At 37.9% G+C, this 15,594-nt stretch overlaps 1 protein-coding gene across 12 annotated transcripts in view; it reads left to right on the forward strand.

Moving 5' to 3' along the window:
* ATAD2B (ATPase family, AAA domain containing 2B) overlaps nucleotides 1–15,594 on the forward strand; it is a 115,753-nt gene that overhangs the window by 89,625 nt on the left and 10,534 nt on the right. For 11 of the 12 annotated variants that reach the window (XR_002830017.1, XR_002830016.1, XM_023756454.1 and 8 more), the window contains 2 exons: nucleotides 9,678–9,800; nucleotides 13,224–13,355. Coding sequence is in view for 10 of the 12 variants with exons in the window: in XM_023756454.1 (XP_023612222.1) it covers nucleotides 9,678–9,800; nucleotides 13,224–13,355 (255 nt within the window). In the remaining 2 variants the exon portion in view is untranslated. The remainder of the gene's footprint in view (nucleotides 1–9,677; nucleotides 9,801–13,223; nucleotides 13,356–15,594) is intronic. The other variant, XM_023756453.1, reaches the window with a different exon arrangement.

A 15,594-nucleotide genomic window follows, 5' to 3' on the forward strand; every position in this document is an offset into this window, starting at 1 on the left:
GATATCTTTACATATCAAAAGACCTCTTTATGTAGGCATTACCCGTTCTATAGATTGTAGATATTTTTATGTGATTTTATTATTTTACTCCAGATCCCACCCTGTACTCAAGTCAGTAGTCAGTCCCAACTCTTTCAGTGCCCTCCAGGGAAGACTGCCAGGAACATATCTGTAGTTATACAAGATGAATGTCAAAGGAAAATATATGTCATGGTGAACCTTGTAGATTTGTCCACTTGCGTAAGTGACTTAAGGAAGGAATTAAAGAAGAAGGACTTTGCAGTGGATTGGACACTTTTAAGAAGTGTGGATAATTTTGTGATTCAGTATTTTAAGAATCTGGAAGGCAAGATGAATGGAGCAAGGCTAAAGCTGTGATGGGTTAAAGAAGCAGCAGTCATTCATATTATCCAGGATAGAATTTTTTTTGGTTATTTTTGTGATTAGAACAATATTTATGCTTTTGTTCTAATCACGAAAAAGTGTGGTTAGGACAAAAGTAAACATAAATTATGGTGTATCCAAACTATAAGGTACCAAGGACTACTGAAAACAATGGGCTGTATAAATCTACCAAAGATTGTCTAACCTAAAACACAGGAAAGCACCCACATGGACAGGAAGAACCAAGTCCAGTTCCTGATCTAGAGTATAGCACTATGTGCCTCTGTGTTCACACTAACTTATATATAGGTTCTTCAGGGAGCAGGGTTTATTTTATTTTTTTAAAATTTTCTTTTTGAGGGCTTAAGATATCATAATTTACACTGCCAAAATACTACTTGCTTTTTATAACAAATCAAAGAGTTAAGAGATGGTTTTAGAAAAAATTAAAATCTTTTTACCAAACCTGTAAAATTTCTCCATTAGAAATAAATAATATTAGCAGTTTGTTGTATATATTTTATTATTAATCAAACAGAAATAAGCAAGTGTGGAATACGGGTATTATCTTGTGTGTGTTTAAGAACTATACATTATATATAAACCTGCAACCTAAAGGGTGGCCTCTTTGTTTAGACATCATTATGGGATGATCTTTATGGGATGTTTTTATCTTGATCCATCGTGGTCACAGAGTAGCCTTTTCTGATGTTGGTTAAATTTGTGTATGTTTGACTTGAGTAGACCAAGGCCTAGCTGATAGTGCCAGGCCAGCTCCCAGCTGACAAGGGACAATATTCTTTTTTTCATTCTAGTGAGAATTCTGTTTCTTCAACAGATGATATACATGTAAGATGCTTTCTATTTTTAAAAAATTCATTTTTGTTTCAGTTCTCTAAAGATATTTAGAATACAGTTTTGCTCTATATGTGTATTTAAGGGCAGTGGTCCTCAACTCAGGCCACATGTTAGAATGACTTGGATTTCTCATTTCCACATGAAATTGGTTTTTTTTTTTTGGGGGGGGGGGCTAAATTTAGACCATAATAAATCACATATCCTAATTCCAAGATGCAGAATAAAATTTTACATAGCTGCACTTGGTATCTAACAGTTCTTAAGCTTTCTATTATTTGTTTAGTTTCTTTTTTACTTTCTATTAAATATATCACATAAAAATTTATGAAGATAAAAACAAAGAAGAAAATTAAAGTTACCTATAATTTCATTACCTAGTGTTCTGCCTCTCCCCTTCCCTGCCTCCCTCTCTTTTTCACACTCATTATATATGGAATGCATGCATGCATAATATTTTTACTAAAATGAAAATACAACTTTTATAAACTTAGTCATTCATATAATATTTTGTGAAAAGTTTATGAATTTTATATATTTCTACTGTATTATTTAAATCGTACAGACATGCTATAATAGCTAATACCCTATTGTTGGACATACTAGCTTTTTTTAGATTTTTCTTGTGATATATGATTGATAGATATCTTTATATTATAATTTTGTACACATCCCTAATTATTTTCTTAGAATAAATTTCTTAAAGTGAAATTTTTGAATCAAAAAAGAAGTATCTTTTGTAGGTCATTTAATCTGGAATCTTAAATTTTTCTCACAATTTCCCACTTCTCCCAGCAATATCATGGCAACTATTAGCCAAAATAGCCATTTTCTTCAGTGTAGATGGCATCTGCAGCAGCCACAGTTGGGCAGTGAAGAATGGGCTGATGTCAGCCTCACTTGATCCCCTTGCTGGGTCCTTGGTGAGGGTACAACCTTCACAATTGCTGTATAGTTGCCTTGAGCAGTATGTGAGAACACTGGAGTGCCTACACCCTTAGCCGGTCAGTTTTTGAAGACACAAAGGTTGCTGAAACCATGTAGCAGGTGATGAGAGCTTGTGCTTTAGGCTTTAATCCCAGATCTATTGCCTAGTTCTTTAACTTGATCAAGTTAAACCCTGTAAATTTTTGTTCCTTATCTGCAAAATAGGGATAATTATAGTACTTTCCTCATTGGGATGGTTGTAAGGATTATGTGAGAACATTTATTAGGTTAAACTTTATGAAGTCACCATTTTCATATGGTTCAACCTAAATATGTTAAGCCCTTAGCACAGTGCCTGGGATGTGGTAAGTGTTCCATAAAGGTTAGTTCATATTTTTATCCTTGTTATCATTATTGTTGTTTAAATTGGACTTTAATTTTTATAAATTGGTTTCTTAGTGGATACTGCATACTTGCATTAGAATGACCCTTTATACTTTATTCTCATTCCATTCCTTGAACCACATTTAAAATTCATTCTTATTTTGTAACAAAAATTTGGGACTGATAGTGAAAAATGAATTTGAGTGGTTTGAGAAAGCCAGTTGAGAAGATCAATCCAGGTATTTTCCCCTGTGTAACTTAATTACAACCACATTGAAATAATATTGCTCTTAAGAAAGAAGCAATGATTTCTGGTGCATAACAACCTTTTACTACAGAATGCAGTTGTATAATGAAAAAATATGGCTCTCTCAGAGTTGACATGGTACATTTGTAACTTTACTCCTTCACTGTTTTAGATGCAAAAATTCAAAAAGCATGATTTGGTTCTGTTCAGATTATTTCATATCTATAGTCATGAGGCCTTTTTTTTTTTTTTCTTCATAGCAATAGAACCACTTGTTATGTATTAGAAAAACAACCTCAGGGTCTGTTGTGTAGCAAGTGGAAATTACATGAATGTTGTATTACTTTTACAAGCTCCCATGAGTATTTGAAAGCTTACAGTGTTCTGTTTTGCCAAATAGTTAGCCATTTGGGAAAATAACTAGCATATACACAGAAGACAAAAGCCAACCTTTTGAAAGCTATCTATGTTACCTAAGTGTTCACCCAGATTCTCTCCCTTGAGCATGATGTGGATAGAAATTAAATATGTTAGCCAGAGAATTTTAATTTGTAGGTTCTAAGCGTGACCAGTATCAGATATTTGACCATAATTATTATCTTATAGATGTGATGTATGATGTTTAACTGTTTCTCATTCTTTGTCTTTATGGCATCCCTTCTCTAGCCCTCAAGCACATATCATTATTTAGCTAATTTTGCTGGAATTTTAGCTTTAATCTTGTAGTCTTCTCAAAATCTTATATTTTGGACCAATTACTTAGGAATAAAGTCCACAGATTCGCCCTCGCTTTTGGAGCCCTCTATGAGAGGCTGTGCTTCAGCCAAACTCATTCATATTTTCTTTAGTATTTGCAAGTATCATGTACTAGTTACTGAGCTGGATGCTTACAAAACAAAGATGAATATGATAGTCCTTGCCTTTTGATATAGAGATGTTCAGATCACTAAATACCTGCTGAATAATTATTATGTGACAGACATTACGCTATGTCATGGTATTAGGGCTTCCATAACAAAATATCACAGGTGGCTTAAACAATAGATATTTATTTTCTCATAGGCCTGAAGGCTTAACGTCCAAAATCAATGTATCTGCAGTTTTGTTTTTCCTGAGACCCTCTCCTTCGCTTGCAGATGGCTATCTTCTTGTTGTGTCCTCACATGTTCTTTTCTTTGTGCACATGCACCCTTGGGTATCCAAATTTCCTCCTCTTATAGGGACACAAATCAGATTGGGTTAGGGCCCATTCATATGACCTTCTTTTACCTTAATTATCTCTTTGAAGGCTCTATTCCAAATACAGTCACATTGTGAGGTACTGGGGTTTAGAGCTTCAACATATGACTTTTTTTTGGGGGGGGGGGCGGTGCGCGGATGGGGACACAGTTTAGCCCATAATCCCTGCTATCTAAAAACTCACTATTTTATAGTAATGACAAATATCTAACTACTAATAATTATAATAGATTATTAAGCTATATATAAAGATAGTCCCGAGGTGACAGTTACACATTTTGTCTTGAGGTGGCAGCAGATGATTGTAATGCAGTTTCATAAGTCTGTATTAGAAATATGTACATAGTGTGAGTGGAGTACAGAGATGAAGACACTGCCTGAAGATGAATGGATTAGGAGAGGCATTCATCCTAGCCTGAGAGAAGAGATATATAAGTAGGGTACAAAGGTATAGAAGAGGTAATATAGCTGGAGAATGGAGTGCCTGTGGAGGAATGGTGGGAAATTCACCCATTTCCCTATCAGCTTGAAAACATAGCTACTTCTAAGGATGTTCATTGTAGTTTCCTGTTGTAGCTAAAATTTGAAGCAACTTAAAATATTCAGCAGTAGAGCAATAGTTCTGAAAATTAAGGTACATCCTACTTTGGATTATTACACAACTATTTAAATTTGGTTTTCAAAGAATGAAGTAAAGAAAAACACAACAGAATATGTGAAAAAACAAGTTTGAAAACATTAGATATCAGGAAACAAAGTAAAGTGATTCCCAAAAGATGAGAAATGAACAAGTTGAGCACTATAGTTGCCTGGAAAGTTTCCAGACTGTGGCATGGGAAGGAAGAACCTAGGCAGAACCTAGAATTCATCCTTAAGAAAATAGACAGAGCTGGGAATGTAAGGAGGCCAAAGCAGGCAATGTTTTCAGGGCAAAGTACCAGAAAGAAGCAAGCTGTGTGGAGAGAGCACTCTGGAGATGTGCAGACCCTCCTCCAGGCGTGAGTTAAACTGATCAGTGTGCACGCGAGGGAACCACCTGAGACAGAAAGAAAGGGGTGCTCTTTGAAGCTCACCAGGGCTGGCAATAATGCAGCAAATAGTTAGAGCTAATGAGCCAACAAGGAGATCAAATATATAATAACAAAAGCATAATATGCTAATTAGGCTGGACGTCCTTCTGGATGACCTTCTGGATGAAGCCGGGGCTGTGAGGGAAGCCCGGGCTTTGGGTGCCAGAGGGAAGGTGGTGCCAGCAGCCGCGGGAAGGAAGGCCTACCCTTGCACGAATTTTGTGCATCGGGCCTCTAGTGAGTAATAGAGAAAATATACAATCCAAAAGAAGCGGAAAAAAAAGAAAAGGAGAATAAATAACCAAGTTCATAATCACATAAATGACATTAAAAGTAAATGATCTAGGCACATCCAAGATGGTGGCAGAGTAGATGGATGTTACACTCACCTTTTCCCAGGGCCAAACTGTAATTATAGTTAAAACATAGAATAATCAACCTGAATAACCAACTGAAGACTAGCTGAAGAGAAGTCTTATCAAGGATTTACAGAAGAAGCCGAATCGAGACTGGTAGGAGGGGTGGAGATGTGAAAAGGACTGGTCCTGCTCCCATGGGCAGCAGCTGAGATACTGGAGGGCTATCTCAGCTGCAAAGATTCCCCCTGGGGAACGTGGGGTCTCAACCCCAAGCCCGTTTCCCCAGCCCCAAGCACCAGAGCTAGGAAGAGGTGGCCAGGTAACATCTGGCTGTAAAAATCAGCTGGGATTCTCTCTGCCAGGAGGAGACAGCAATCTGCTAAAGACATAGGCACCCTCTTAAAAGACTCAAGCACAAAATTTCATACGCTGCCATCACCCCGGGCTTTGGCAGAGGAAGGGCAAAGTGGACTAGAGTCACATGAGGAGAGACTGGGGTATATGGCTCTGGGAAGAGAGCAGAAGGGACAGCTGTCAGGACCCCTGTGCGTACTCCCTCTCCCACACCACAGGCACCAGCAAATTGGACAATCTGGACAAAATGGGTAAATTCCTAGAAACATATAATTTTCCAAAACTGAATCAGGGAGAATTAGAAAATCTGAATAGACACATTACAACCAGTGAAATTGAAGCAGTAATAAAAAACTCCTAAGCAACAAAAGTCCTGGACTAGATGGCTTCACAGTTCAATTTTACCAAACATTCAAAGAAGAACTAACACCTGTCCTTCTCAAAGTATTCCAAAAAATTCAAGAGGAGGGAAGATTCCTAAGCTCATTTTACAAGGCCAGCCTTATCCTAATTCTAAAACCAGATAAAGTCACTACAAAGAAAGAAAATTATAGGCCAATATCCCTGATGAACATAGATGTTAAAATCCTCAACAAAATATTAGTAAACCAGATCCAGTAGTATGTTAAAAAGATCAGACACCATGGTCAAGTGGAATTTATTCCGAGGATGCAAGGTTGGTACAGTATTCACAAATTAATAAACATGATACACCACATAAATAAAATGAAGGATAAAAGCACATGATCATATTAATAAATGCAGAGAAGCATTTGATAAAAGCCAGTACTCACTTATGATAAAAACTCTCAGCAAAGTGGGAATAGAAGGAACATTAACTCAGTGTAATAAAGGCCATTTATGGGACAAACCCACAGCCAACATCATACTCAATGGGCAAAAACTATAAGTGTTTTCCTTAAGATCAGGAACAAGACAGGATGTCTGCTTTCACCACTCTTTTTTTTTAAAAAATATATATGTTTATATATTTTTTTACAGAGAGGAAGGGAGAGGGATAGAGAGTTAGAAACATCGATGAGAGAGTAACATCGATTAAGCTGCCTCCTGCACACTCCCAGGTACATGCCCTTGACCAGAATCGAACCTGGGACCCTTCAGTCCGCAGGCCGATGCTCTATCCACTGAGCCAAACCAGTTAGGGCTGCTTTCACCACTCTTATTCAACATAGTACTGGAAGTCCTGGCCACAGCAATCAGACAAGAAGGAGAAATAAAAGGCATCTAAATTGGAAGGAAGAAGTAAAACTCATTATTTGTAGATGACATGATACTATATATAGAAAACAGTATTGTCTGTGGCTGCTTTTATGCTACAAGGGCAACTTCGAGTACTTGACAGAGATCCTATGGCCTGTGAAGTCAAGATATTTACTCTGGCCCTATACAGAAAAACTTGCTGATGCCTGGCCTAGACATCCCAAATAAAGGCGGAGATGATCAGACTGGATAAAAAAAGCAAAGACCCCACTATATGCTGCTTAGTGTGTCAGTGTAGGAGACTAACACACTACCTGCTGTGCCAATGAGGCTCCTTTACAAGAAACCCACTTTAAATACAAAGCTACAAAGAGATTAAAAGAGAAGTACGAAAAAGATACATTCTAATACCAAGGCAAAGGAAAGCTGGTATGGTTATATAAATACCAATATAGATTTCAGACCAAAGAATATTACCTGGGATAAAAAGGATTATTTCATAATCATCAGATAGAAATAACAGGTGCAAACATTTGTGCCTCTGATAACAGAGCCTTAAAATTCATTAAGCAAAAACTGACAAAACTGCAAAGAGATATATAGATACAATTAAACACTGAGGTCTTTTGAAGATGTTCATTTAAGTCATGTTACTTTCCTCCTCAGATATTTTCAATGACTTTTCATTGCTCTCTTAAGATAAAATCTAAAAGCCTTTAAATATGACCAGATTCCTGTTTGCCTCTTGCTTATTGTGTTCTAAGCACCCAGGGTATCTTTCATTTTCTTGGAATATCTGAGATGTTTTTACTCCAGAACTTTCTCACATAGTATTTTCTGAACCTGCCACTGGTTATTCTCTGCTCTGTCAGTGGCTGCTTCAATGTATGCTCGTCTCAGCTTAAATGCCACTGTTTCAGAGAGTCTCTTCCTGACCTGTCCAATCTCAGTTGGCACCCACCCCCATACCCTGTAGGTTTTTATCCTAGCTGTTACGTAGAGGTTTTGGGGTGGGGGTGGGGAGGTGTTTATATGTGTGCCTGAGAGATTACTTGGTTAATGCCTCCTTTCTGTAGTAGTCTGAAAAGCTCTTGGAAAGTGGAGAAATGTCTGCTTTGTTCACCACTGTGTACCCGTCACATGACTCAGTTCCTGGTACAGTTGGCAGTATTTATTGAATGAATGTTTAGAGAAATGTACTGGAAGGAAATACACCAGTGGTTGCCTTTTGAGTACTGCATGTTTGTTTTTGTAAGATTTCCATAATGAACTATGACTTTCTGATACGAAAATTATCCTATATAATAAAAGGGTAATATGCAAATCGACCAAACAGTGGAAGGACTGGTTGCTATGATGCGCCTGTCCACCAGGGGGCAGGCGCTCAGTGCAGGAGCTGCCCCCTGGTGGTCAGTACACTCCCACAGTGGGAGCGCCGCTCAGCCACAAGCCTGGCTGATAACTGGCAAGCACAGCAGCCCGCCTCCGCCACAGTGCTAAGGATGTCCATCAGTCGAACATCCCCCGAGGGCTCCTGGTCTGCGAAAGGGCTCAGGCCAGGCTGAGGGCTTCCCCCCACCCCCCTGCATGAATGTCGTGCATCGGGCCTCTGGTAAATAAAATGTCTTTATCTTTATACTTTTTGCTTTTACTAGAGATGAAAAGGCTGATGTTATTTTGAGATTTGGGGTTCTAGTTTTTGATACTGTTACAAAATAAGTGTCTTTGCTATATTTACTTGGCTTTTAATATCTCAGAGCTGCAAGCTCTAGGTGGCACTGTTTACATTGTATTGCTTATGAATGAGGATTTCTGGATTAGTGTAAAACTGATAACCTTCTTTTAGTACAGCTTACCTACAAGAAAGTATTTCTCCCCTGGATCTACCTACAATTTTTATACCATCTTACATTCTTTAGCTTAGGGTATCTTGCTGTATTTGCCTGTTTCTGTCACAGTTTTTAAAGGTCACCCTTACTTAGGGTCATTATATTCTTCAGCACAGTTTTGACCAGTTTTCACTTATGAAGAAAATTATGTAAGAATATCTGAATTCTCAGTATCCATCTCCAGGAAGGGTGGGAAGTGATTTTTCTGCCAAGGGCCATTTGGATATTTACAACATCATTCTCGGGCCATACAAAATGATCAATTTAAAAAATCAGTGTGCTATATTTGCTCAGACATTTAATTAACTCACTCCTAATGCCTTGGCAGGGCCAGACCAAGTGATTTTGCAGGCCTCATATGGCCTGCAGGCCGGACGTTCCCCACTCCTGATATGGGAACTCTGGTGCTGGGCATATGGTGAATACCCTAAATCTTTTAAACATTTTTATTGAAAATCATACATTTTAAAATCATATATGTAAAATAAAGCCTTATATCTTTGAGGTAATGACTTGTTAAATAGACTTAGTACTTTGAAATTCTAGAAGTGTAGTTTTCAGAGAATTATCAACTTCATTGAGTAGCTTATTATGTTTATATTTTACTCATCATTTAAATAAACTTCTCACCTAGAAATGCTTTTTACACTATCATTTAAATGTTCGTATTCCTTCTCTTTTTAAAGTGCCCTTATTTAATGTCATTTCATTTGTACATATAATAAATGTATACCAACTTTTTTAACAGATAAAATAATTAGACACAGGGCTTGTACCCTGAAGGACACTGCACATGCCATCATTGCAGCTGAACTGGATCCAGAATTTAATAAACTCTGTGAAGAAATTAAGGAAGCAAGAATAAAAAGAGGTAAGCTATAGAAATGAACTTGCTGCTAAAGACGAGTCATTGAATATCATTGAATGTTGTTTCTTTAGGGTTCCTGATATTGTGAAAAAAATGTATTTTGAGGCACAGTTTTTACTTAATTTCTGATACTGATATGTGTCATGCAAATTCTCAGATATTTAAAAACTTTACTTCCCGTGAAAGTTTTAGTGCAATAGCGCAAATTGCTGAAATAAAGTGCTTTGTACTGAAATTTCTTTCGCAGGAATTTATCTTTGTTAATTATTGATTTCTGTTCTTCATGTTTTTCATACCTGAAGAAGGTTTATTTTTCATGAGTTTATACCCAATACTGGTACTTTTTTTTTTTAAATTAAAAAAAATATATTTTATTGATTTTTTACAGAGAGGAAAGGAGAGGGATAGAGAGTTAGAAACATTGATGAGAGAGAAACATCAATCAGCTGTCTCCTGCACACCCCCTACTGGAGATGTGCCCACAACCAAGTACATGCCCTTGACCGGAATCAAACCCGGGACCCCTCAGTCCGCAGGCCAACGCTCTACCCACTGAGCCAAACCAGTCAGGGTAATACTGGTACTTTTTGTCCTATTGAACTTTATGGACAATTTTGTTAATATAAACAATAATTAGCGAATGTGGTTTGTTCATTCACTAAAAAATCCTGTCTTTGAGAAACTCACACTTTAGTAGGAGAAAGAGTGAAATGTAAAACAAATCAAGTGCATTGTGGTATATGCACTTGTTGAAGTGTGTTTATAGCACAGGGCCGAGACCTCCTGGTAGGGGACCAGGCATTTAAAAAATATATATTTTATTGATTTTTTACAGAGAGGACGGGAGAGGGATAGAAAGTTAGAAACATAGATGAGAGAGAAACATCGATTAGCCGCCTCCCGCACACCCCCCACTGGGGATGTGCCCACAACCAAGGTACATGCCCTTGACCGGAATTGAACCTGGGACCTTTCAGTCCGAAGGCCGACGCTCTATCCACTGAGCCAAACCGGTTAGGGCGGGGGACCAGGCATTTTGATCAGAGTTTGGGGAAGGAAATAGGAGTGTTGTCTCTAGTGGAGTAGGGAAAGGTGGTGGTGACAGAGGAGGAGGAGGTATTTTAAGCACAGCAAACAGTAGCTTGTATAAAGGCACAGATGTGAAATCACGTGGTATATTAGAAGAACTGCAAACTGTTTGGTATTGCTGAAGATGTAGAGTTGTGAGATTTAGAGCTCAAGAGGTGGGCTGGGTCCAGGGCACTGAAATAATGAAGAAGCTTTTCTTCTACTTCCTTAGAGGCCTTTCCTGGCCACCTAATCTCATTAGGCCCTGGTCATCATTAGCACTTGGCATTTTGTTGTTGTTGTTGTTGTCTCTCCCTTCCTTATTTAGTGCTGGGAATGTCATGCTTATAGCTCTACTGCAGTCCCCAGAGCTATGTCTGATATGCAACAGGTTTATAAATACTTGAATGAATCGATGCCATGCTGAGGAGCTTGGACTTTATCCTACAGACCAGTGTTCTTCAAAATGGTGTGTCTATTACCCACATTGGCTTGGTCCTAGTAAATTAAATTCTCAGAGAGTAGTAAGGTTGAGAGCTCAGCACTTGAACAACTATTCAAGAGATTTCTTTATACACTAAAGTTTGAGAACCATTGCCATAGTCAGTAGGAGTCATTGAAGTATTTTAAGCACCGGAATGAATTGGTAAATTGCTTTGGCAGCAGGAAATAGCAAGGGCTCAGTGTGGAGGGTAGGGAGATGAGAGACCAGTTAAGAAACTGTTGGAGCCAGTTTAGAAAACAGTTTGGCAGATCTAAAAAGTTAAACATAACATTTACCATATGACCCAGTGATTCTACTCCTAGGAATCTACTCCAGAGCAATGAAAACATATGTCCACATAAAGACTTGTACACGAATGTTCATAGCAGCATTAATCACAGAAACTAAAATCTGGAAGCAACCCAAATGGCTGTCAGCTGGCATGTGGGTAAGCAAAATAGGGTGTGTCATATAATGGCATACTGCTCAGCCATCAAAAGGAACAAAGTACTGGTACATGCTACAACATAGGTGAACTACAGAAACATTTGTTAAGTGAAACAGTCCAGTCAGAAAAAAACACATATTGTACGACTCCATTTATATGAAATACTCACAAAAAGGCAAGCCATAGAGACAAAAAGCGGATTAGTGGTTGTCTGGGATAGTTAGCTAAAATTGGGTTGCTGTGGTGATTGCACAGTGCTGTAAATTTACTAAAAATCATTTAACTGTATGCTTAAAATGAGTGATTTTTATGTTATGTAAATTGAACTTTAAAACTGTTGTGGGTAACAGCTTTTGGAGTAGTTCAGAGTTTTAATTAGTGAAATGGGGATGAGGATAGAATTAATATGAGGGATGTGACTGGAAGGAAGGAAGGGCAGGAAGAGTCAAGATTGGCCATGTTACTGGTTTAATGACTTAGTAGATGCTAATACCGCTAGTAGAGATAGGGAATATATAAGAAGGAACAGGTGTTTTTGTTGGGAAAGATATTTGACATGACTTTAGAATATCCAGTTGGAGATATCAAATAGGTAGTTGGATATATGGATTAGAAAAGGTCAAGAGATGTTTGGGCTAAAGACGTGGATTTGGGAATCTTCTATATATATAAAAGGCTAATGTGCAAAGTGTCCCCTCGGAAATTCGACTGGGAGACCGGGAGTTCAATCGCTTGCTATGATGTATGCTGACCACTAGGGGGTGGCATGGAATGAAGGAAGGCCCCAGCCAGCAGCCGGGGAAGGGAGGCCCCAGGGACCATACCTGTACACTAATTTCATGCACCGGGCCTCTAGTTATTATATAATGGTAGTAGAAGCTGAAGGCATGAAGGATACTTTGTGGTGGAATGTGTTGATTAGAGTGAGAAGAAAAAGGATTCCAGAGACAACCCTGGCAAACATCAACATTTAAGGATCACATAGAACAAAGAAATCTAGTGAAAATTGAGATGGAATGGTTACTCTTATGAAGATCACTGCAATGTGATGTGATAGGCAGCTAATGTCAGATGGTATCAGTTCATGTGAATGGGGTTTACTGGCCCCAAAACACACATTCTAAGAGGCAAAAATCATAACTTTTAAACATTATATAATCTTATTGCTCCACAGTCATAAAAATGTGAAATGTGTCCCTTTTTAAGTGTAAGAATCGCCTGCCAAGTTATTTTATTTTTATGGTTTTATATCTAGTTTCCTTCCCATCTTAAAACAAAAGATAGTATTTTCATCCAAATTACAAACTGTCCAAGTATAATTAATGACTTTAAAACTTGGTTCTGTATTTCAGATGATTTTTTTAAAACCTGTTGGTTTATGTAGCTAGGAATATTTAAATAGGTGTTGCTTATCTTCTGCTTGCAGGCTTATCGGTAACAGCAGAACAAATAAATCCTCATGGTACTGGAGCTCGGAAGACAGAAACTAGAGTTGAAGAGGCATTTCGGCACAAACAAAGAAATCCAATGGATGCCTGGCACAACTCTGCAAATAAATGTGCGTGTATTTGAGATCATGTTATCCAGTAGTGGGAACAACTGAGAATGATGCGGATTTCTTAGGCACTGGGTACACAAAGCAAAGCGCTGCTGTTTTCCCACAGCTCTTTTAATCGTCTCTCTTTTCAGAGGTGAAGAGCTTGTGGGGTAAGAGGCTGAATCAGAAGTATATTTCTTTAGCCTTATTTGCTTTTTGCTATCCCCATTCAGTACTTGCTGTTGTAATTGAACTAGGTTTGAATATTTTTAGTTCTAAACTTTGGTATTTGGATAGAGTTGTAGAGCCAATAGATTTTTTATCCACTCATCTGCAACCCCAGCCCCTTGCTGTATGCTATGCAGGATGTTGTCTTTATGGTTGAAAATGGAAACTGGCTGAAGAGAGTGGCTGATTTGACAGCAGGAAGTTGAGAGAATATTTTGTGCTCAGTTTGAAAAATTGGTACAACCTTCTTTATCTAGTTTTGTTCATGATGTATTTTTAGAGAAGGAATAGTCAGTGTTTAGGTTTTCATTTTTTCTTATTCATGGTGATCTAAAACAATTTCTAAATGATATGTTAATTAACATAGCATCTTTCTAATACAGTCCTGATGTTTTACTGAAGATAGCCATCCTTGAACGACCTATGCTGTTCTTCTGGTGTAAAGGTGTAATACTGCTCCAGCTGTCAGTAAGCTGGCCATCATATGTTCTTTCACAAGTGGCATTGCATTTGAATGAATGGGCCATACCTATCTTTTAGCTTATCCTCTTTGAGATAAGGCATTCATATATGAGAAAATTTGAAGGACTTAGTGGTGCATTTAGTTCCATGAAACTGATTAAAGTTATTTGGCCTAGTTGTACCTGGATTATGTAACACAACACTCTTAATTTAAAACTCAAAATCCTTTACATTCTCTGCACCTACTACAAATACTTACTAACTAAAACAGTTTTAAGTTCCTTTGAATATTAAAATGTTACTTTAAGCTAGCGGTCGCCAACCTTTCAGACCTTATGGACCACCAGTGGTCCGCCGGTTGGTGACAGCTGCTTTAAGCTGCAATTGAGTTTTGTTTTTTCTCACCAGTAGATGGCATATGTGACTCACCATTTGTCTGTTTTACATTAACTTACTTAAGTCATAAATCTAAATGTCTAAGGCAGAGTTGCTTTCCTAAGGTCTTAGTTTTGGAAACAAGCTCAGAGATGCTATAAAAATTGACTCTGAAGATTGTGCCTCTAAATGGGCTTTTCACACAAAGCATCCCTGAAAAAGGAAATAGTATAAATGTATACTCCTACCACATATTAGGGGCAATGGAGATTAGCAGTGACTAAAACAAAAATCCCTACTCTGGTAGAGCTTCTGTTTCTCTTACTCTACTAAAGCCATGCCAACTGTTAGAAGTAATTATGTAAGGAGGGGGAAATTTTCTCTAGTTTGACCTCCCCCGAAATGAGAACATTTTCTCTGTTCTTAGCGCCAGCAGTAAATTTCTTTCAACAGGGCTTCTGACCTTTGCTTAGTGTACCTCATACATATCAAGTAACTGGGCTGGCTCTTGAATGAGCAGAGGTCAGTCTCTTGCTCTGGAGTTTCATGGCTTAATGAGGAAAGAAGAGGGGAAACATTAGTATATTTGGTTACATGGTTGGGGAATAAGTGAGGCCACAATGTCAGGAGTAACTTGTTAGGTAATAAAGACCTAACAGTTTGGAGCAGGTGTGGGGAACCTTTTATAGCCTTGGGGAAAGAAATGAATTATTTTTACCCTGATGGCTTTCAACCAACTAATATTTAAAATTTGGTGTTAGGTACCAGAAGCGATAGGTATGGTGTTTAGTTTAACTAGTTTATAATTAATAACGTTTATATTTAATTTTTTAATGTATCTGTCCCAAATTGCAAAATAAGAGTTAACTTTTTGCTTATTTAAGGGACAGTGGGATAGACTTGCATATATGGGAAATGAAAGATTCCTGGGTCCATCATTACCTGGAAGTACCAGCTGTCTACTCAGAAAGCACATGATAGTTTCTAGCATCTAAGTATAGTCCCTACAACTTTGGTAGGTCTTTCTTTTCACATAACTGACCAAACATTTATTTTCAATGTTTTGTTAGTGTTGTTGCCACCTTGATAGCAGAGGGCTTAATTTTTCTACATATTTTCAGAAATAACTTTGCAAGAAATTGGTGTTGCTAGGAGAACCGTTTGTGGTAGAGGAGGCTAATAGTTGGCAAACTGG

The sequence above is a fragment of the Myotis lucifugus genome, unplaced genomic scaffold (genome assembly GCF_000147115.1).
Source record: "Myotis lucifugus unplaced genomic scaffold, Myoluc2.0 scaffold_94, whole genome shotgun sequence".
Lineage (NCBI taxonomy): Eukaryota > Metazoa > Chordata > Mammalia > Chiroptera > Vespertilionidae > Myotis > Myotis lucifugus.